The sequence below is a fragment of the Cyanistes caeruleus genome, chromosome 3, assembly GCF_971803275.1.
Source record: "Cyanistes caeruleus chromosome 3, bCyaCae1.hap1.1, whole genome shotgun sequence".
NCBI classification, from domain to species: domain Eukaryota; kingdom Metazoa; phylum Chordata; class Aves; order Passeriformes; family Paridae; genus Cyanistes; species Cyanistes caeruleus.
The window spans coordinates 62367128-62391567 of NC_141703.1; the positions used below are offsets into that span (position 1 = coordinate 62367128).

The 24440-nt window shown below is 36.6% G+C and overlaps 1 protein-coding gene across 1 annotated transcript in view; it reads right to left on the bottom strand.

Annotated features, from left to right (window-relative positions):
* Positions 1-1026: 1026 nt before the first annotated feature.
* Positions 1027-24440, bottom strand: part of KPNA3 (karyopherin subunit alpha 3) — a 47076-nt gene continuing 23662 nt past the window's right edge. The window contains exons 3-17 of the mRNA XM_086881349.1: positions 20559-20648; positions 20336-20365; positions 20190-20242; positions 20010-20105; positions 17867-17952; positions 14821-14907; positions 14258-14427; positions 13095-13139; positions 10415-10546; positions 9151-9279; positions 7381-7485; positions 7177-7248; positions 6910-7072; positions 5922-6016; positions 1027-3595 (exon numbers count right to left, since the gene is read on the bottom strand). Of these exons, the coding sequence (XP_086737475.1) occupies positions 3497-3595; positions 5922-6016; positions 6910-7072; positions 7177-7248; positions 7381-7485; positions 9151-9279; positions 10415-10546; positions 13095-13139; positions 14258-14427; positions 14821-14907; positions 17867-17952; positions 20010-20105; positions 20190-20242; positions 20336-20365; positions 20559-20648 (1452 nt within the window). The 3' untranslated portion in view covers positions 1027-3496. The remainder of the gene's footprint in view (positions 3596-5921; positions 6017-6909; positions 7073-7176; positions 7249-7380; positions 7486-9150; positions 9280-10414; positions 10547-13094; positions 13140-14257; positions 14428-14820; positions 14908-17866; positions 17953-20009; positions 20106-20189; positions 20243-20335; positions 20366-20558; positions 20649-24440) is intronic.

Consider the following 24440-nt stretch of genomic DNA (forward strand, 5'->3'; position numbering starts at 1 on the left):
AGGTTTTACTCTTTCAAAATTAGAAATGTCTTAAAATAATGCATTAGGTAGTCCAACAAGGTAGTGTCTTTCAAGTCCTCCAGGTAGGATTTAGAGGATGATTAACAGGTTGCAAAAACCCAACACAGTTCAGTTTGTCAACTGAAAGCTGAAGGAACCAAAGGGATAAAACAGGTTTTGGAAATGGGAATTAGACTCTTATGAAATCTTTGTCTTTTCTATCCCCATGGACAAGCATTTGTAAAGATTTAAATAACAGCACTGGAAGCCCATCTCCATCTCCCACCCTTGGGAAGAGGGGTTTCTCCAGGTGGCTCAGCCAACCGACACAGAGAAAGGATGGCAAAGCCACAGCTGCAGTCACAGGCACTTTTCAAACAGTTCAAGTGGTCTCCTCCCACTGGTGCTGTCCTGTAATTAAAGCAGGACTGTACTAATTAGGAGGCTGCTGGACAATGCAAGCCTCTGACAGCACCAAGCTGTTCCCCAGCAGCACCCCAATGGGGTCACTCGTGCCAGGGGGAGGGACACTGGCCATGAAAGGCTGTCCAGCCCAAGGCCAGTTTTGGTGCAGACTCCCAACCCACACTGGGCAGGAGTTGGGCCCTCCTTGTGCAGCAGCATCCTGAGCTTAAATGAATGCTCAGTCAGCAATCACCCTCACACCAGGAGCCTGGAAGGTTTCTGGAGGTAGAAAACAACTGTGGAAGTTCCTCCACACACTTGGTTCACCGTCAAGCCTTTGAAGTGAAGTAATGATTTCAATAATGACATGGAACAGCTGCAGGCCCACTTACCACAGCCCCCTGTACACACCTGGGAAACATCTCCATACAAAGTATAAAACTCCGTATCCAAAGTTTCAGAGATGACTGCATTAGCTTACTTTATTCATACTTGTAACATACTTCAAACTTTGATGCGGAGTTCTGCTAACTAATATCTAGTCAAAGACAAAAACCCCTAAGTCAATCCATGAAGACTAAGCAGTTCCATAACCTTCAAAATAAGTTCTTGAATGTTGTATAGTATTTGATAGCAGCTTTTTATTGGTTACAAAACCTAAGCCCATATACAAAATTAGGAACACATTTAGATGCCTCTTTGAAAGAACGTTTTAGTCTATTTTAACTGATAGTTTAAAAAAATAATAAAAACAATGCAATTTTAAACACTGTTCTGAAAACGTAAAAGTGCAGCAATATACTTTGTTTCCTTTATTAACTATGAAATGGTGCAATCCCAATCAAAAGCTGATAAGGTCACAGCAGAAAGAACTGAGCAAGCACTTTGTCCTGCCTTACCCAGTTCTCCGATGTTCACTTTTGTTGTAATGCATTGAGTGCAAGAAAAAGATCGAATCTTTACAGTAGAGGAAAACTGTTGTTTCAGTATCAATTTGTATGTGATGTCTAGAATAACAGTGAGTGTAGGCTGAACCGGGTATGCATCAGTCTATATGGCGTACAGGAGACTAGACTGAATTAGAAGGGGCGAAATATTTGTTCACAATAACATCTGCTGGAACTCTAATTTCACAAAAACTTTGTGACCTTACCTAACTTTGACTTTTTATTGTTTAGTTTTTTAGCGAACACCACACAGTTTCAAGATTTTAGACTATAGTGTGTGAATAGGATGCAGTTACCATATGAAGCTTCAACTCAACTTCTGGGAAAAGAAAAAAGGCACAATGAACTTCAACTCAATTTTATGTGCACAAGAGTTGAAAAATCTGAGCCACCTTAAAGAGAAATTGATTCTAAAATTTATAAAACCTATAAATAATCAGAGGCCAAACCACTATATTAAAACAGATTATCTAGCAAGTAAAAATCTTGCAGTTTAAACATACGCTTGTATCCAGCTGAGATACAAGACAACTCACTCTTTAAAGTGGCTCCACCTTGGCAGATATATATTTAATGAATGCACACCTGCTATGTGTTGTTCATCAGTGGAAAAACAGCTGATCCACAAAGCTCTGATGGCATCTGTCCTTATCTTCATCACAGTAAATACAACCCACATCCAATAACTAAATTAGTTTAGATTTTTCTATCCCTTCACATCAATGCATTGGGAAATTACACCCAGTAAACAACAGCAACAAAACCAGTTTGTGTGACAGCTTACAGAATTTCAAAATTACCGATATTCGCCCCAGCAATACCAAAATCCCTTTGAAAGTGACTGGGTCAGGCGATTTTCCAAAAGCAATGACTTCACATACCTTATATAAAGTTATTTAATGTGCGCTGCACATCAGGTTTACGCTGAGTAACGGCAGCTTCGATACAGCCTCACACATCAACCAGTTTGTATGTTTTTAATCACATGAATAAGATTTGAGACTAACTTGTGAATTATTCTTCCAATACTCCAAGAATGAAGCTTTTATGACGCTTCTAAGTAGTTGCTGGTTTGTTGCCAACCACATCATCATAAGCACTGGTTACTAAGTAAAAAATAGTTTAAGACTAAATTACAGTAAACATGAAAGCTCCACAGTTTAAACCCAATATAAATCAACCATATCCAATTATCAATTTAAAACAGAAGATATTGACTACTGAAAGTTGAAAGCAAGATTCTTTTTAAGTAATACATTTTTGGACAGAATTTTTTTTCTACAGTCTGGGACTCTTGCTTTCAGCTTAAACAGAAGTTCAAGTCCATAACAGGTTGTAGCTCAGGTAAAATACCATGCACAGCATTTGATTACTTCAAAACAGCAGGAACACACAGGCTGAAGTGAGTGGTCAAATAGGGCTCGCTGTTCTCAAAAATTAGGTATAATGGCAAAAGCTTTACCAGTCCAAATCTACAGTTCATTCTCCAACCCTGGTTTCTGAGGCAGTTAATGAACACACATCAATTACTGATAGCTGAAGTAGTTTTTTTGTTTGTTTTAAACTTAAGTGTTTAATCAATTGCCAAGTGTTGTGTTTTTATAAGTTACTTTTATTTCAGTTTCACCAATGAAATTCATTTGGCTTGCATTTTTGAATCTATTCTTCCACATAAAGTTTATGAAAATATGTTTGTGGAGGACGATGATGGAGGCTCAGAGCAAACTGGGCCCCTGTAAAGTCTTCCAAAATGTATGCATCATACCAAAGTGTCTTGATCCACAGCGCACCATTTTCCAAAGAAGCTACTTTTCCGTGGAAAGCCAATGTGCCACCACTATGGAATATTCTTAACAAAACTGCAGATTGCGGTTGTCAGCATGTGGCACCAGGAAAAAGGCAAAAAAAGGTAGTTGGGACTGTTAAAAAGAATTCTGGAACAGTTTAGGAGATCATGCATATGCATTTACAGTCCATGTGATAGTGATGTTTGGCAACTGCAAAGTGACCAATACATGGCTTGCTTTAGAAGCATCAAAACGAAGAGGCGTGTGTGTCTTGGAGCCTTTTGTTTCTTCACTTGGTAGCCATCTGGTGGTGCTTCGTACTGGTGTGGGACAAGAGAAGCTGCACTTTTTTTGAACTTAAAAATTAAATTCTTTTGTTTGAAGGTTGGCTGTTGGGTCGAAGTTGTAAGTACCTCCTTGAGTGGCTTCAGGAATGAGACTGGGGTCTTCATCAATCTGCAAAACACAACAGCACAAACACATGAGAGGTCCATTTCTTGCCTGATTGGGTATACACAGAAGAAATTCACAAATGTTCCTGTTTTCTTTGTTTAAATATTATTGCAATAAAATCAGATCCATTTTTCCAAATCAATTCCCCAAATTTGTTTAAAAAGAACACAACTCTGTTCTAATACCGTTAGGGAAACAGAAAATTGTAATGGTTAGGGACAGCACGCTGCTGTTTGGTCAAAGCAGTTGCTATTTTAGCTGTGCAGTTTAATTTTCAGTGCCAATTTTTAGTACTTCTAGAGTTGGCTAATCACTAGTTGTGGATTCTAAAATTAGTTTTGTACTTTCTCCCGTTTTCTTTCAACATGAAAATACATTTTTAACAGCAGCTGATAGAAATACTTATATAAAGCTTAAAAGAGTTCTTAGAATCTCCTATCAGAATTTGAAGAATTTAGAACTACTCATTTCAGAGCAGTTTTATATAGGTCTCATAAGCACAATCTGAATTTGCTTTTAAACCAGAAGTACTTCATTACACTATGGATACAGAGTGAAATGGATCAGCAACCAACTTCACCCAGGTTTCTCAGAGCTGTTAGAATTTAGGTATTTACAGCCTCAAGGAATAGCAAATAACATGGTCAGTAGCAACAAAATGCACAAATTCAAACCCAACCCATCCTCCTGCAAATCACCAGCTGCACTGATCTCTGAGCCTCATTTGAGATCGTGTCATTCTGAAGCAGGAAAGAGCCCTTGTGTGGGGGAGGGTCTGAACACCTTTCTGAGACCTGGCCTTGCAGTAGTGCACACATCAGAACTGACTCACCTAAAATCTCTCTTAACTTTGGATGACACTGTCTAAACCAGGGGGAAGAGATTAAGGCCTTTTGTGACAGCAACAATCTGCACATCATGCCCAGACTGGGTCTGGTTTCAGAATGTTTCGCAAAACCTTTTTGTTTTGATAAATTAGCACTTCTGCCTTCTGCAGGGATACTACAAAGTAACCCCACCTAAGCTCACCTGCCTTTAACACAAGAAACTGAAGTCAGGAAGCTGTTAGTGCTGTGCACTTTACAGGGCTCAGCAAAGGAACAGATGGGAATAGCAATGAAGGGACATCAAGCAGCAAGCAACAGCTCATGAGAATACAGAAGATCCTGAAGTGACAGAAGGCAAGAACACTCCTGGACAGTCCATCTTAACACTGCCAATCAGGTTAACATAACCAATCTCTTGTTTCCCTGGAGCGATTATGGAAGTTCTACTATTTTGAGTTTCAGCAACTCCAGAAAACACAGTAACAATATAATAACCTGAAGTCCTGCTCTTGAGTAAAGGAGGTGTATTCAGCCCATCAGGCATAGATTAAATTGTGTTAATGTAAGAAGCAAGTGCACAAAAGGGAGTACTAACCTCAACAGGGATATTTTTCCACCCACATCAACCAGACTGTGCTCTTGAGTTAGACACAGGAGTTTTAGAGTCTCTATGGAAACTCTAAGACACTGCTCACAGAATCACTGCAGGCATAGGGAACTTTTCACATATCTTAACCTCTGGTGACTAACTTCCCAACCACATGATGGGCCCACAAATTGAAAACTACTGAGTCCTGAAGTTAGAGCTGGCATTTGGAAAGCTCAATTTAAGAGAAGAACTGAAAACATAATTTTGCTAGACTGTAGAACTACAGAGACCCTGGACAGCCTAGAAAAGATCATTTGTCTTTGACTGCATGTTGAAGTGCTCCTCAGGAACTCACAAGCAGCCAGTACCAGGAGGAGCCAGAAGCAGAGGGTCAAAATACCTATTCTGTGTGAACCTAATATTGGATGGTCTGGATCAAACAGTTGCAGAAAGTGCAGAAAGTTTTGATTTTTTTTTGATCTTTACACTGCAGAATCCAAACTGAGCAAACAAAGAGCTGAAATACAAAAAATTATCTGAAAGTAAGGATCCGCTGCCCCTTGCAAAGACTGATGTATGAGAAAATAAAGAGGAAAGAAAATAAAAATGAGAGTCAGAGAACTGTTTAGATTCTAATCACAAGTAATTACGTGTCAATCTGAAAAAATGAAGTGAGCACTGATCAATTTGTTAGGCAAAACTAGCGAACTCCTCTTGATTTTACTGAAGAAAGGTCCTGATATTGAGAAACTCTTCAAAGACTTTAAATTGAGGGAAACTACTGAACAAGGACCAGGAAAACTGACTTTGGAGATAATGTATGTTCGTGACCACAGGATCTGAGGAACAGTGACAATGTACTTACTAAGCCAAGAGTACAGTGCATGTATTTCTCCACCTTTAGCATACTTACATCATCACCAGAGAAATATTGATCTATAATTTCAAATGCTAGTTTATAAATGTCTTCATTCTCGTGCTGTTGCAAGGCTTCGATTTTCTCTAACCCTGAATAAAAGAAAATAGAGAAGAGTTTTGTAGATTAAACCAGAGTTACTGACTACTTTAAAAAAATAAGAAAAATGATTCAACATTACTACTCAAACACACTAGAAAAGATGTACCTAAGTTTGAAAATATGATAGCAACTATCTTGGTCCCTAAGAGGAAAGAGAAGTACTTTGTGAACTTTACATGCCAGGGAATATTCCATTTTATGAACAATGGATAATGGAGTCTTCTCTTTGTTTAGATGAAACTCTTATTTTTTAAAACTCCTGTCTACTACATAACTTTTGGATTAGTCATTGGGCTTTCCATGTATCCCCAAAAACAAGTGGCTACATTTGTGCATTGCCTGTAAGTTTAAAACAGCAAGATGACAAAGCAGCTAAAACACCAGTCCCATTTTCAAACTGGATATGGAATAACACAAAGGAAAAGCTTCCAGTGCATTATGTTCTTCAGTATCTCTTTATTATAATACATTAATTAGCATATGTTACAACTTTGATTGTCATATTGAAAAGACTCCCCATCCTGCTTTGGTCTGTAATGAAATTATGGTCCTAAAACTGCTTCCAAGGCAATGAACTAGAGGAAGAATTGTGTGTTTCACCACAGAACAAAGTATGTGCAATTATCAAATGAAAAGAATTACAATTCTCATCGAAACCTAAAAAATACCTAAACTACAGAAAGCTTCTTCAACAATTGTCTCTACACAGCCATCTCCAAACTGAAATAAACAGGAAAAAAAGTAATGTCTCTCATTAAAAGTCTCTCTTGTTTACTCAAATAGCCCATGTTAAGTAACACTGCAGTAAACATCAATAGCAGCAAAGGGAAGACAGAATAGCATCCAGCCAATTAAATGTTTTAAAAGCCTAGTAAGCTCTTACCTCCACACTCTTCTATAATTTCAGCTATTGTACTAGCCTCATCACCAGCCATTATCAGGATGTTTTTTAGGCCATCCAGCACCACCTGTACCACTTGAGAATCCTTTACTGAGAGTAGATTGCAGAACGGTGGGATTACATTTTGTTGTACAAGGTATTCAACCTAAATAATCAGAAACAAAAGAAAACCTTTCAACATTGTGCTCCTTACACAAATGGCTGCATTTGCAACATTTTAGTGACAGCTTGAAGTCCCACTATACATACCTGATCTTTTCTCCCACTTATTGTCAAATTGCTAATTGCCCAAGCAGCTTCCTTTTGTGTCCCGAAGTCCCCCTGAAAAATAAAATTCATAGCTCATTAAAATCAGCATGGAAACATCTGTCAAACTTATTAAAAATCACAAACTCCTCATGTCAGATTTATAAAAAGAGGATGACAACTTGCATAGCTGATAGCTTGACTGACCTTAGCCAGCTGGTGTATGATCATGGGGATTAACCCAGCATCTATTACAGCCTGAACTTGTTGCTGGTTTCCTGCTGTGATATTGGAAAGGAACCAAACTGCTTCCTACAATGGGATAAAGCAAAAAAGCAAAGCACTTTTAAAACTAGTCAGCAGATAAAAAAAAGAACTCAACCAAACCTGACCACCTCAAAACCTAAAATCATACCATGAGCAACCACTAAACAGACCTCCTCCTCAGTAGCGCTTGTAGCACACAAACTTTTATTGCACTGTGAAAGACAACAGGCAATCAACATAGAATTAATATGATTGATTCACAGGGCCAGATTCTCTCTCACACAAGGAATGTCTCCATACACCAGGAGTAATACTGATGTAAACCTTATATCCACTTTGCACTGCTAGAGTCACAGACTGGCTTTAAACTTTCAATCACTTTTATGAGGAAAATAGGAAAACTGGAACATCATAAAAAAAGGACTTGTCCTGTAATCCTACTACTGACAGCTCAGTAGTGCCTTTCTGCTATAATGAAAGGAAGACTTCACCTCCCACTTTCTTTGTTTAACATGAAGTGGTGTCCACAAATCTCATTCAAGTATCACAAATGGCACACCATCCTGTGACTTTGCTCAGCAGATACTCCTTCAGAAGGTTCAGCAATGTAGCTACCACCTATCTCATGGCAGTTATAAATGCCCAGTTACAAAGGGGGATACTTGTCATGACAATCCAGAACAATCCATCTTTAAAAGGCTCCAATCTTAAGTAAAAATGTGGCAAGCAGGCCATTGTGAAGCACTGCAGGAAAAAAACATGGGTTCCCCTTTTTTAGGGCTGTGTATCTTTTTTATCTTTCTATTATTTTCTTTATATTTCTATTTGCCTCTCACAATATAGACTTGAAACAAAACTCAAAGCATTTCTGGATTTTTTTTTTTTTTGTACAGAAATAATTTCTTGGCATTCAAAAGAGTTCATCATTCTTTTGTAAGAGTTAAGAGGGCAGGCAAAAATAAATCACATCAGTTTGACTGTCAAAGATAACTTCTTCAGAGATCTTTACAGATGACAGCGCCTGAAGAAACAGATTCTTCACAAATAGATTTCTCCTCAATGGTACACTATATGGGGGACTCATAATACAAACAAAAAAGTCAGACCATCTTTGCAGTGGAAGGTGGCACAATGACTTAAAAAACCCAGATAACATGAAATACAGCTCTGGAAAAGGAGGCACTGATCACTTTCATCAAACTCTCCTTATTCCACCCAATCCTTGCAGCAGTGAAGTTACTTCTGCCAAAAGGAAGGAGATGAAATGCAGAGACAATTTTAGGAAAGGACAGTGATACACCCTCCTTCCCTGAAGGTGAAGATGAACAAGTGAACAAACTTCACTATGAAAATGTGGAGTGGGAAAACTGGATCAGTCTTATGCAACTAATTCACTGGACTAAACTAAAATGATGAAAAACTGTAACTGAAGTCAGCCAGTTACTCACTTTGCAAATGAATAAAAGTTATGCCACTCCAAAGCAAAACCCTTCAGTCCTCTCAGAAAGCACAAGGCATCAACACCAATGCATGGATACTCACTATGGCTTTCTGGTTTCAGTCCTAATTAAGCTCCAGCCTCAAAGGCTGCATGTTTATACAAAATTGCTCACTTGCCAAACATAATAGTTGTAGGAAATTCTTCTTGTAATATTCCAAAGGCTACTGTTTTATTTCTTAAAAACTATGTTAGGAAGAAGCAAATCATACCTTGTTTATCTTCTCTTTTGGATGCGTCAGGAGATGTGGGAAATAAGACAAAACATCACAATTGAGAACAACTTGTGTCTGCTCATCAGTACCAGTTACTATGTTGCCTACTGCTCTCAGTGCTGCTGTCTGAATATCCAAAGTGGGAAGGAAAAAAAATTGCATGTTAAAGACATTGCTGTAACTTATGAAATAACAAAGATCATTTTAAGATGTCTCTTTATAAAAACAGTTTGCAAAATATAATTTAGCACTTCATCATCTGAACTACATCATGTGTGTAAACAATGGATATTGTTTCATCAAAAGACACAGTACATTACAGAATAAATGCACAGCTTTGCAGTGCAAGCATTAGAAACTAAAAGAATATTAAAACCTTAGAAGATTAATTCATCATGTACCTGATCTGTGTTACAATTCCAACAACAGCTTCTAGGCTCTATGTGTGCTGAGGTTGCTCACCTCTCCCATTCAGCTCCCCACTAGGGCATTCAAAACCTCACGACTACTTACTGAGTCTCAGGTGATTTCAGAAACAGACTTTACATCTTTATGTATTGGTCAGTAAATTCTTTACAAGTGACAGAATACTGGAGAGACTTCTTTCATCAAGTGAACTGGTCTGACAAATTTCAAGACAGCCAAATCTCATCCAAAGTACAAACTAAACAAACATGTCAAATGCACAGATACACAGAAGAGCTCCCTATTACAGCAAATGGTTCATAAAAAACCCAGTACACATTAAATAACTTTTAGTTTCATACTGTCTTCAAAATTAAGTAAGCTCAGTTAACCTTTCACACCTAATTGCAAATTTACTAAAAGGACTCAGCATTTGCAAATATTTCCATACTGTAAAGATTCCAAAATACTGATTTCCATGAGCTATTCAGATAGAATATGCACAACCATGTATACAGCACCAGAAAGAGTGCATATCACTTGAGTTCTGGAAAACACAAAATCTGTTGTCACTAAATATTTTAGGACTAGAAAAGGAAGGTATCTTCCATAGGCACAGAACAGAAGTTAATGTTTAACCTGACACTTTATTTAAAACTGTGTTACCACTGTTTTGCTTGAGCTTTCTTTTTACTATTTTTTCCTAGTGTAGGTAACATTTATTCTTCAGTTTTAGCTGAATAAAATGTATCTATAAATGTTCATCTCACTAATCCCACTAATAAATACTCTAAGGCACAAATTTTTAGCAAGCAGCATACAAAGGACTATTCAAGTATAACTGAATTAGACTTACTTGAACTTTAACCTCCTGATGACTCAGAAGGGGAACTAGAAAAGGTACAACTCCCGAATCAATCACCATTTGTATCTGTTCGTTTCCACCATCTGTTAAGTAGGACAAAGCCCAAACAGTGTCCACAAGAATCTACAAATTGGAGAGAACATGGGTTACACGTTGAACAGAAAAATATGTATAATGAAAGCTTAATTTAGTGAACAACATTCCACTTATCTGGGGGTGGAGAGGGGAAAACATGCAATTTAGTTATAGGAAAAACTTAAACAGGATTGTGATGAGACCTAATCAGTAATATGTTAGATTATTATGTAAAACTATGAAAAACAGGGCTATTTGTTCCATCAGAGTAATTTCTCAATTATGTCCTCTCAAATTCCTTTTTAATTAAATACCACATTTTGGTGCATACAGTGACAGCATATATCATCTCACTAAGGTAAACAGTTGGGCTTGATTTGCATTTCCAAGATAGTCAACCAGCTCAGTAAGTAGTTATGCTAGTAACTTTCTGAAGAAAATACCAATACAGCCTCCTTAGCATAGCTGTAATTTGTTATCTGTGCTATCTTATGATTATGGAATACATGAATTTCCTTAAGTTTTTAATCCATGTGACATCTTAGCATTTCTGATCCATATTGCAGTTCTGAAGTGAAACTGCAAACAAGTCTGGATGTATGCCTTTTCCTGCCTTCATATTTAAGAATAAAAAAAACAGCAAGGGAAAGGAGTTCTTATAACAACTGAAGAACTAACAACTATTGTAATGTGGCAACTGTTGAAGTGTTCAAGCAAAGCAAAACCCACAGAGAAATGCCTATCATGCAGGGCCATCTGAGAATCTTTAAATAAAAAAAAAAGTCACTGATGACTTGATAAGGATGATTAGAAAGCCCTCAAAAATAGACAGGTAGAAAAGTTAGTCACTGAACGGTAGTTCCTGAAGCAGAAACAAAGCCAGCAGAGAAGGATATCACATTACATAGAGAGGATGTTAGGAAATGCAGGATAAGAAATCTGGACCCCACTAAGGACATAATCTGCTGAGATACCTAGATCTAGCCTACTTTTAAAACAGATACCCATTTAAAATTTCCAGCTATGAGAACAGCTGAATACTGCTCTACTAGAACATAGGAAGGACTTCAGGGTCCTGACCCACAGGCTGCTGCCACCAGCTCCGGATGCCAGCCAGCACAGCCCAAAGGCTTTCCTGCCACAGCCTGCTGCTGCCCTCACCTCCTGTGCCGCAGGGACAGCAGAACGTGCTGCAGTGGAGCCACTATGGCAGCAGAAGCAGTGAGAGATGGTGCCTGACCAGTTTGCTGCCCCATAGACCTGCTGGTGACGCAGCAGCCGCCAGAAGTGCTCACAGGACTGTGGGCTGACCTACCTGCATCACTGACTCATCTCCAAAGATAGGTTTGCTGCTCCAGTACAGAGAGGCTGGGACCAGACTGGTACCTCCAAACTACCACCTGACTCTCAGGATCAAAATGACAGACACCCTGATAGAGATCAGTCAAAACCTGGCATCACAGTCTCATACCTACATCAATAAGCTCTCATACCATTATTGCTTGCAAAAAGCTTTAAAATTTGGCAGGGAAGAAGAGCCTACAGGTTAGAAGTACATTTGTTTTTGCAATGAATTCTGTTCAGCTTTGTCCAAATTACTCATTGAAAAGTCACCATGTGCTGTCTCCCACTCACATTACACTGGGAAAACCCTGGCAAAATCCCAGCTTAAACTGTACAAATATTTTGTTGAGACAAGCCCACTTCACCATTAAAAAGGCAGCAGAAACACCACTACTACAGCGTTCAACTAACAAATGACAGTCCCACCAATCTTATGCTTTATTTTATCCCCAAACCAAACACAAGAAATTAATTTCTTCTTCCCTAAGCTAAAAGATCACTATAGGGATTACGAAGTCCTGATAAAAGGAGGAGAAAAGCAGCTCAGTAACCCTCAGTTACACAGATCTTTGTCCTGAAGTCCCAGTATATAAGGCTTCATGAGGTAAATCCACTCCCTAGGACATTACTTGGAAAAATACAGGTAAACTCATGAATCAGGAATGTGGGAAGTACTGAAGGTTTAGTATCAAAAACATGAAGGTTGTCAAAGGTGCCACAAAACAATAGTTTATTGCTGTTTGTTTCAATACATTTTTATATGCAATTTCTTTAATTAAATGTTGCAAAGCCAGGCACCCAACAGGTTACAGAAGTCAGGCTTACCCTTATGATCACAATATTTAACTGGACTGATATATAGAATTACAAGTAATTTTTTTTACATCTATTACATATCATCTATGCAAAATTATAAATTGGGCCAGAATTAAAGTGCAACTGATGGTAAAGCTGGCATTTTAATTTTCGAATGTTCAATTCAAGACAGGATTTTTTAATGCTATTTCAAATGTACAGGATAAAAAATGCCACCTTTTACAAAAGGTATTTCAGAAATGGTATTTTCACTTTCTTTTTCATGCTCTGAATGACTACAATCACATTAGTCTTTATATTTAATTATGCATTTATCACTTAATTACACATAAATTAACACACAAACCCAAGTTTACTACCTTAACACAATCCTGCAGCATTAACTTTCTAGAGAAAACAAAGAATCTAAATATCTAAAACTTTAGAAATTACTTACGTTTATATCTGTATGGTAAATGAGAACACACAATGCTGGCAAAATCTGAAAAGAAGTTCATCAGTCATTACAGAAGAACAAAATTGGTTGTAAAATTATGAATTCAAGTACTAAAATCACAAAGCTTATCTTGAGTCTGCTTAAGTATATTGTAATTACACACATTCCAGCAGCTGGTCATTCCCTCTAAGTATGTATAAAAATATCTGTATTAGCTGTATTTCAAATTTGTGAAAATATGAGGCAGTACTATATTCCAGACACAGAATGTAGACTGTATTTTGAGAGAAAACAAGCAAATAACACATAAAGATAAGTCGCCCTGCTGTTATTTTAAAAGCTTTGTTATTACACACAAAAATTATTAGCCCAATATCAATTTATAAACCTCTTGGATTAAAGTTTACTTTTCTATAATCACATATGGATAAAACTGGGCTGTGATAAAACTGCTTTGAACAGTCTTTTATTTAGTAAAGCATTACTTGTAAAAGTTTCCCTGTTTCTCTGCTTCATTTTTAAAATTTCACTGAAGTTTAGCTGTTAACAGTAACACTTCACATGGCTTCAAAAATTTTATCTACACTTTTGAATTTATCTTAAAATCAAGAACTTTACTTACAATTACAGTTCTAGTCAAATAGCTCCATTTTACTAACTGTGCTGACCCTGTCAACCAAGCATTTGCTCTGTTCACCAGTTTATAAAGATTTTCAGAATTTCTGCTCAGGTTTGGACTTGGCATTGACTGCATGTGCACACTGAATCAAAACACAAACCACACTACATACCACAAGTTACTTACACTTGCTCTTGCTGAAAGGAATTACATTTGAATTCTTCTATGTACAGAATCACATTGTAGCTTTTTTTTTAGTGAAAACATATAATGCTGAGTATTTGAATGCTTTCTAATGTGCTCGTTTTTTGTTGTATAGCCCATCACTTTAGTCTTACCCAGATTCAGACATTACAAATATTTTTATTACAGCTGTAGCAAGAACCACCAAATTGGTCAAATTATTTCATCTAACAAATGGTAGAGTGGCACAACACATGTGCAGTGACAAAAAACATGCGAAAATTCATAGTATGACAATGTAAAACATTTGGCCTTCAGCCCAGAGTACAAAACATTATCTGTCTCATAATTCTTTATTTACCTCCTGAACTGTCTCCATAGGCGGTGGGGGGTCCTTATTCCTGCAGAGATTTACAATGACCCATGTGACGTTCCGAAGGAAGGTGATGGGAATGGAGGGATTGATGAAGGACAGAAGAGGTTTGACAACTCCCAGTGATATGACATAATCTCTACACTGAGGACCATCACCTACGGAAATGAAAATTGTTGCAAAAGAAATTACATTAAAAATGGAAAATCTTGAAATGTATGCAATGACATGTTGGGATACTGAAATTCTATGTTTCCTCACCAACAGTCTACTACTAAAAGGTCATATTTAATTAAATATACATACGTAAAGTTGTGTATGTATATTTTAGGAAACACAAAATTTATCCTGTTTATATTTTTGATACTATTATTTAGAAAAAAACAGGAGGTAGGTATGTAATTCTGGCCATATTATATACTTTTAAAAAAATTGTATCAAGACACAGAATTCAGAGGAAACATAGTCTCTTATGATAATGCCAATGTTCAAAAAGTCAAGTTCTCAAATTAAATGCTCCCTGAATTCAAGTCATCAAAATAAGAACTTACCTATAATATTTCCAAGAGCCCAGACAGCTTGCTCACAAACATTTTGGTGTGGTGAATGAAGTAGTCTCAAGAAGAGGGGTACTGCATCTGCAGAATGTAAAGACTGGATTTAATATTGGACCTTGGTATAGGAGCAACATTTTCACTGATTTACACAAAACACATTTTCCACCATGCCTTATACATGTTTCTATTATGAAGGGTGCACAAAACCCGAGTTGAACATTTCTATAAATATCTAGAGAAGGGAAAAATAGACTTGAGAATAGAATTATTAATCAACAATGCTCTCCACATTTAAACATTTCCTTGTGTTTCTCAAAGTGACAGGCAGACCCTCACATGCAGGTGCGAGGTTGCATGTCCTGGCAATTCAGATTTTCCAGTTATCCAGGATCACAACTCATACCACGCAGAATGACATGCCTACTTGTGCAAACGTGCTTCATATCTTGACTTCAAGAAAATAGCTTCCTCCCAGGGGGTGGCTATAGTTAGTTTCCATATGCAGTGAAGATTTACATCCATCTGCCAGTCCCAAGACATGTTTTAATTTGCTCTTATATAATGCCAGAAACATACCAAATTAAGGAAGTGGTACTGATTTTAGATATCATTCTCTGTGGAATTAAATATATTTGATAGAGCTAAGGAACCATCCCACTACTATTCCCATGCACTGTTTTCCTTTAAACAGCCCATACTGTTTGAAAGACAGTGATTCGTGCAGCAATTTTTTAAATCTATATATGATCATACTCATCCTATAGTCTGAATAAACTAGATCAATTTATATACTGTTAAAGAATATTTTTTCTTGCAGAAATAGCTTCACAAATTTTTAAAAAATTCAACACGGTTTGTGAGCAACTGTGAATCAATACTGTGTTGATAATGTAAAGTGATAATAAGACAAAAACCTCTGATGTATTTTCCTGAAAAATACAGAGCAATGAAGAATAAAGACAACCTAAAATTCCTTCCCCACCCTAGATGAGTGATTCAGCCATTGCCTATAACTGACAAGCAGGGACAGCAACACACTGTTGCTTAAGAACACTCACTCTTGTAATAATCATCCCACTACCATTAGCTCAAGTGGAATATTTTAGCTTCCTTCTCAGCAATTACTGAGATTACAATTCAGCTATATACGCATTCAACATTTTTCTAAGAGGGTCAACTATGTCGTTTATATTACACTGCAATCCTAGTATGCTTTCAAAACCAGGAATGAAGCTACTTCGTAATAGCACTCAGGCAGGAGGACAACCTGAGAGAGCATGAGTTGAGGTTATCTGACCTACCACTCGCAAAAAATTAATTACTCCTGTTCCAAACTGGCTCCTGCCAAGAGCTGTTCTGTGCATATAGTACTTCTCCTCTTTTACTGGGCCTTCCAAGTACCATCTGTCCCTCCTGATTGTAGGATGCCGCCTTCTTTTGTATTAAGGCTGCATCAGCCTCTCCTGTAGCTGCAAGGGTCTATTGCTTTGTTTCCTCAAACCCTTCCTTATCTAAAGGGAGAAGGGCTGGGAGACTCTTTTCCCTTGGTCAATCTCCCAGTCAAAGCGGCAAGACTTTCAGACTAAACTTCATCTGTTTTCTCTTCACGAGTAAAATGCTTTTTGATTCTCTGAAGTCACTTAGCACATTTTCTTCTTTTCAAGCATTAATTAAACAGATTTTGAGAGAAATATGTCCCAACTTAAACTTCTAGAAATTGTTCAGGTTACAACAATGCTTTTAGTTGTGCTGTATATACTTTTATTCTACTTTTAATTTTTACTTTGAGATTATTTCCTACAAAGCTAATACTATAAACATCCTTTCTGTTAGCTTCATTCAAACAGGACAACATTGGAGGACACAAAAAAGAAAGAAAACAATGACTAACCAATGAACAAGTTGAGAAGGAAGAAAAAACTTGGAAGTAGATTTTCAAAGGTACTTAGACACCAGAAAAGCAATCTAAAAACAGAGGTGTCCAAATCACATCAGGAATTTTTGAAACAAATTCAAGATTTTTTTTTTTTTAAAGCTTTTGGATTTTTATCTAAAGCTCATTTTGGTAAGATAATTTTATCCAAATCTTATTTTGGAGGATAGTAGTAGTAATAATAAGAATAATAGTTGTTATTATTATTCTATTGCTCCAATATCTTAACTATATAGAATACAATAACTGTTCAGTTATTAGCCATGAAAACATACAAACCAGCATTTTCATTTGAAAGGCAGGTTCATACACTTAAAAAAAATCAAATAACTAAGTCACCATTTTGCCATATAAAAACGAGAATGAGTAAGTCAAGACAGTTTATTATATATTTGCTTATCTACAATCTACTGTTTAATGAAAACATATTGTATATTTAGCATAAAGGTAATTTTTTTAAGATAAGTATGCTGATCCATAAAAGCTACAGATATAATCCTGAAAGTATTATTTGATCAACTTATCTCCAATTGACTTTAGAGTTTCTTTCCTTTCTCACTGTCTGGTCAAACAAGAAACAAAAGCAGCACAACTAACTTGTGTGTACATGAGAGATAATCATACAGAAAAGGAAAAGATGGTAATTTTCTTAACGATGTATTTAGAGATGTGTAACCTTACATAACTGTATTATAAACTTTAGAAAGATTTATGAACACAGCTTTGAGGCAGAAAGAATTAATTCTTAACTTAAGTGTTAGCCACAGAGCAATTAATGGCACATGATTTCAGAAATCAAACCAAGAATGAGAAACTACTTAGATTTTTGTCAGAGTTATTGTATCATCTATCATCCTTTATCTCTTTTTTATGGGAAAATCCTGTCTGGGATCCTTAACATTAATTGCTAGTGACAAGCAGATAAATGTTTAAGAGCAAATACAGAAATCTTTCAGAAATCTTCGATAAATTTTTAGGACAAACATGTATTTATTACTTCGATGGTATTGATAAGAAATGGCATTCGTTATCCAAATACTTTCTTTTTCCCCTCAGTATCCACTCCCACTGCCTCCTCCACAAAAAACCCGAAGCTGCAATACTTACTCGACTGTACAACAGCTTGAGTCTGTGCCGAGGTGCCTGATGCTATGTTAGTCAATGCCCATGCAGCTTCAAATTGTAATGAAGGACTGTAATGAAATACCAGTACATTGAAACATGATCTGAAGACTATTTTATGGTTCATTTCAATATTACTAGTTGTATCTATCTAAAATACTCTACATTTAGGCAGTACTGCTGGGCTAAAATTTAAAAAACCCCAACATCTAAGCCTGGACTTTTCAGGGGAAAAGCTATAAGAAAAAAGGGATCTTGCATTCTGTGACCTCTTGTAAACCATCCATCATTATGAATTAATATTAGCATTAAAAAAACCAAAAACCATCAAAACCAAACAACCAATTAAACTTGATTCTTCCGACATTACATTCCAGACCAAATGCAAGCTGGTGGATACAGATATTTTTCTGAACCATCACAGACAGGGGAAAGATCTAGAATCAGTATGAAAAGACAACATCACACCTGATTTATTAAATACAGATAAAATGAGTTACAAATGTCATGAAAGTGGGAAGAACATCTCTTCCAAGATGTCTATGCCAACAGCAGTTTAGTAAAACGGTTTGCATGAAAACTACTGTTCAAGCAAATACTGAAAGTTAAAGAGTTCTACAAGCTACACAAGATTTTACAGCCCACAGTCGTTAGCACAACTGTAAGTGTCTGGATTTAGGAAGAACAGAGAATATTTACTGTCAGGTGACCGTTTTATTTCCATAGGTTTTGTGTCTTTTTCAGTCATTTTTTATATATAGTCATAAGTACATGCTTATTTTAAAATTTTTTGTGTATTAATTTCAATTAATAGGATTTAAATAGGATAGGATAAAATAAACAGGATTCAGTGGGGATGGGAATTAAACAGGAGGTAAAAACAAATTGTACCTATCAGCAACTACCTATAAACCTCTAAATAGTAGGAGCAAATGCATTAAAGCTCTAGTTTTAGGTTAAGCCCTTTTTTCTTTCTCTCGTGATAAGTTTTCAAGTATAACATGAACAACAGCTTTAATGATTTGTTATGCAAAATCTTTTCAGAGTTTAACTCTGCTAAATATTATATAGCAATCATGATTAAAAGGACTTTAAAAAAACCAGAGTTCGATTCTGAAAGATTTATTAAACATTTACAAGGGTAAATCATACAAAAACTAGCAGAAGATTCAAATTAAAAGAATTTGCAAAGCACTGAACCATCTACTTCTAGAGCAGACAAGCGTTCATGACCCATTTTAAAATGTCTTCCTGATTTGAATGTTATTGTCAGCTGCCTTCTAAGCAACTGTTTTGTTAAACAAGCTGGAAAAAAAAAATCCTACTCGCAGTTTGTAGTTTTGCAGCCATCAAAATATTCCAAAAATACCAAACCATATTTTTGAAGTTCCTAGCTCTCATAGCTGTAGAAATAACACTGAAAATGGAAATACTATAAATACATTCATGTCTGGCTGAGATCAAAGACAGGCTAAAATATTTACCTCAATTGTGTTAACCCCTATCTATCTGAATCAGGGGCTCAAGATTTGTTGAATATGGCATGTTTTGTTTCTTACATGTCATTAAATGCTTGCAGCTATATGCTCAGTGCTCTCTATCTTCTTTACTGAAGCTCTTTGTTTTCCTATAAAGACTCAGCATGCCCACCAAGTTCTACCATCACATAAGAGAGCAGCAGAGAGTCAGAAGGAAACACACCTTGCAGTGCAAAGAAACCAGGAACTTAAGCTAATAATTGTAATGGAAAAGACAAATGTACTCTGGAAAAGACCCCTGTTCACAACCAGGCATGTTCTCTGCCTTCCTGCAAACACATACAGCAAATCTGTCGCAGGTTTCTTAAGAACAGCTGGTAAAAGGCTGAAATATTCAAAACCTATGAGAAATGTAGTAAGGTTTTCACCATTAGCTGGAAATGCTCAAACAAGCTCTGAAAAATTAAATGGCATTTCAGTGGCAGAATAAATATTCCTGGAGAATTTGTGATTTATCATCATGAATGTGATCCACTTGTCAGATTATATGGTGCTGCAATCCTCAGATTCATTTAAAACAAAGATTTTTTTTTATTTTTTTTTTAATGCAAACTTCCAGTAACAGTGAAGATTTTTAAAAGAATACTTACTTATCATCCCTTTCTAGGCATTTTACCAAAATTGGTAAAATTCCAGATTTTATTAAGTCATCAATAGGTGGATTTCTGTCACTGGATAGGAGTTTTCTGTGAAATCAAAAGTAAAAGTAAGTAACTTTCATAACAAAAAATGTGTGTAAATTATGTTTCTGTATCTTTATTTATTTTTACCTTGCAGCTTGGACAGCACTCAGTTGGATCACTGGGTTGTCACTTGTAGCATTCTGAAAAAATAATTGTAAAACCCAGTAAAAATTAAAAATGCACAGAACACACCCTTCTGGTTAAAAAAAAAAAAAAAGTTAAACATAACATACCTGCAGTATAGCTTCTAGTGTTACATTTTGCTTGAAAAGAAGAAAAAAGTTTTAATAATTTTGCTGATAAATTATAGCTTTCTTAAACATTTAATACAAGTAAACTTATTTTAACAGTGTATCAGTTAATAAATTTGCTTTCAAATAACTGCAAGATAACAGAACACATTATTTAGAGGCACCACCAAAGTTTTAAAAATAATTCCAGAATCAAGGAACTTACTGCTTTGAAGTCAGCATCAACATCAGAATCTTCTAAGCTTTCCTCTTGAGGAACGTTTCTTTTTTTCAAAAGATGTTCATCTCTTTTGTTCTGTAAAGAAATGACAAAAAATAAAGCCACTTTTAATGTGTATTAGTACAGGGTGGTGATACACAATGGACTCTTTCAACCTCTAAGTATAGATAAGGTTGCCTTTTTTTTAAGGCATTTTGTAGCTGCAAATAGAATTTGCAGTATTTTAGCTGTAAGAATCTGGCAGCTTGCTAATCAGACAGATCTATGACAATCCATGACATTTGAATTAATTAAAACTTACAGTCTGGGGATCAGTTTTCTAACAGGCATTCACAATACTCATAGCTCTGCATGGCATTAACATTTAGCCATGCATAACAGAAATTCTTTTTCAGTGTATTATTTTTCGGCTAAACCTGTTTTGAAGCTTCCTGGTCACATCTATTTGTACTTTCTGTGTAAAGCAGCATGCTCCATGCACACTGGCACTTATAGTATTTCCCACTCACAATCTTAGTCTAATTTCTGACTTAAAACAAGACACCCTCCAGTCTTAGCTCCTTTAAGGAATAATAAAATAATAAAATTATCCTTTCAGTAGTAAAATACCCATTTAATATTCCATTTTTAACATACCTAATTTAGTGAATTTGAAGACATAAAACAGTAATTTAGAAAGAAAAATCATCAATTGTTTTTATCTTTTTACAAATGTAAAATATATTAAAAGTATTATACCAAAACTATGAAATGGTCTAATCTAAATTTTAGACTTGCTATTTTGTTTGGTATGTCTAGAGGTACAAAGACAGAAGGGGCAATGGAAGATGATGATGCAGTATATATATCTGCGATAGATATATATATATATATATAGAGAGAGAGAGAGAGAGATAAAGAGATAGAGAGGTGATATATATACACCTTTTTATTTATTTTTTTTTATAAAAGAGTTAATTCTTTAGTGATGCAAAATTTTGAAAAAGAGGAAGAGTTAGCTCTAACATCTAGAAGAAATCTAATATACTAGCAAGGAAAGGCAGGCTTTTCAGTCTCAAATAACCTGATAACCACAGTACTCATTAAAGAGATTTATTACACCACACCTTGTTTGTAATATGTAAAAAAAGCCCTCTAAACAGAATGATGTGTTGAAGGGTCCCAAATATTTTGTGTTATGAAAAACAGCAATTCCAGGTCCAAAATTTTTGGTACTTGCTTACCTTTCAGACACCTTAGAAAGAACTAAAAACAAATTGGAAATCCTCTCAATCGATTTTTTTTTTTTCAGGTAAGACAAAACTAGAACAACAAACAAGCTTGAGAATAACCCTTTAAAGGAGAAAACAACATCCCACAGACTTGGCATAGTTTAATTTTAGTGAAGTTTAAAGTACAGAAACGAGATCGTCAAAGAGTGCACAAGACCATCTAGACTGGCTGTGGCAGCCTCTCCAGAGCCATACAATAATGGCTGCATAAATGTATCACGTCCATACTGACAAGCACTACAGGCAGTTTGTTGTCAAGTGGATCTGAAGAGAGGGAAGATGGAAAGGAGCACAGTTAAACACTGAGAAAGCAGTATCATGCAGACAACCTGCATCAAGCAGGAAGGCATTAACTGATGGATTTACCATAAAGACCTGTAATGTATTTACCTGGTTTTCCCACACCAGACACTGAGCTGAACCAGAGCCTGGTTCTCCCCTGTTCCAGCCTTCTATACCTGCACACACAACTAATCAATCCTTCAGCACCAGGACCATACCTCAAAGAATACCTTCTGCTGTTAACCTTAACCAAAATAATTATGAGTAACAGGCCATATTCTAAGGCCAAGATATTACACTCCCTTAAGAAAGAGAAAGAAACTTCACAGGACACAACTGACCACAGAACGATCTTGCAATTTCTGTGAGTGCAGGCAATGTCTCCAGGCCATCAGTCATATGGTGTGATTGGCTCCAGAAAAAAATTACCTCAGCCAAGGAAAGAAGGAACAAGCATGCTCCTGTAGCTGCTCACTGTTTGCAGGTGGCTGGGTTGAAAAATGACTGTCAGAAACAATATAGAGGAGCTTCCACAGCAACCTGAGGCAGGGAGGCTAGTACTTACTGAGAAGTACTAGAAATTTCTATTCTAATTAACATTTCTTCTAAAGTCAAAGTGTTCACAAAACCTTTCAGTCCTAAACAGTTGTCTCTAAGGCTATTTGAAAAAGCTCTGTCCATCTGCAAAAGTGTATAATCCCTGGACAGCTAAACTGCTCTCTCCAATAATTTGACAGGCCAATCATTCTCCGACATAAGGTAAAAGTTGATTTGCAGCATGCCGTGGCTTTAAAATGCTTGTATTTTGACATAATGTAGCAAAGTCAAAAAGGTTTTGCCTAAATTAAAGCACCAGCCTCCTCTGCAGGCTCCTGTGGTGAAAACAAGGACAAATGAACACACCTGGCTGGATACAGCTGTCCCATTCAAAGCTGGGCAAGAGAGCCTTTTCGAAGGTAAAGGCATTGGTGGTATGTCTAATGAAGGGTAAAACCTTGTCACAAACAAAATTCAGCAGGTCTCCAAAAGGGAGGATCCTCAACACTGCCTGAGCCATGTGTGCTGTGCACAGTAACTATGGACGTTCTTAAACAGGTGCTGACTGCTGGTCATTAAGCATTGCCAACATTGTGGTAGAGATCCCACTACAGAAGCCTACAAAGATTTCTGTACAAACAAAAGGCATTGGTAAACTTGCCAAATGAATAGATAACAGTAATAATAACAGGACTGCACTTTCTCGGCCAGTTTTTATGACAGATGCCCATCATTTGCTTCACTGACTGGGATGGTCAAGCTACATGAACAGTAAGTATGCAAATCCTGCACATCCTGGTACTTTTTATCTTCTTGGAAGATGGCCACAGAATTAAAAAAAAAATAAATATATATATATAGACCAATGCAAGCAGGTTTCAAATGTTCAAAAACATGATGTAACAGAAGACTCCTTGTGGGTAAAGGAAACATCCAAAAAGCTCTGTGCTGCACTGCACTTAGTAGTAGGGGACATGGCCAATGGGATGCTCTAAGGGAACTATGAAAGGTGTCAAATATGAATACCTACATATTTTTCAGAACTGGACATGCAGGAAAGCTCTGTGAAGAGTGTCAGCTATTGTCAGGCTTCAAGATTAAAAGGGAAAAGAAATTAACAATAAAATCTTTGCCGGCAGGTAACAAATAGCATTATAAAATGTTTCTTCAGGTCAGGGGAAAGTTTAGGAACTCAGTATCCAGTAAAAGTTCTTGTGCCACAAAAGTTAATTATGTCTGAGTCTTCTGAGGACAAAAAGCAGAACTACAAGAACATTGCAACATTAGAAACTGGAGTTCCTAATGCTAGCCAGTATTAGATACACTCATAGATGAGAACAGGCAGCTCTTGCCCCTGCAATTACATCCAAAGAAAGACTAAGGGTTCAACACAGTGATGGAGGTAGATTCAGGTTTTCTGGACATCTCTTTTAAGCTACCACTGATTCCAAGATTCTTCTTCAGATAAAGCACACAGCTACAAGATACACAGTAAGAAGACACAGGAAATTTTCCTACATTTGAGTTCTGCTAATTCACCTTTGTGACAACAAAGGGCAATCATAATGATCCTGTTTGGTTAGTGCTCATCTGTCTCAGAAGAGGAGCAGATTGACTAAAATTAAGTATACACCAGTGTACAGCCTAAGGCCTACGCATGGATTGCAAAGATTGAGACCTCTTAAGTCAGGGAACAGCAAGATCTCACCAAAATGGATTCAAGCAAGCCTCCAAAGAATTTCTTCATAGCCCTTTTCAACTAAGCCTCTAAAAGAAT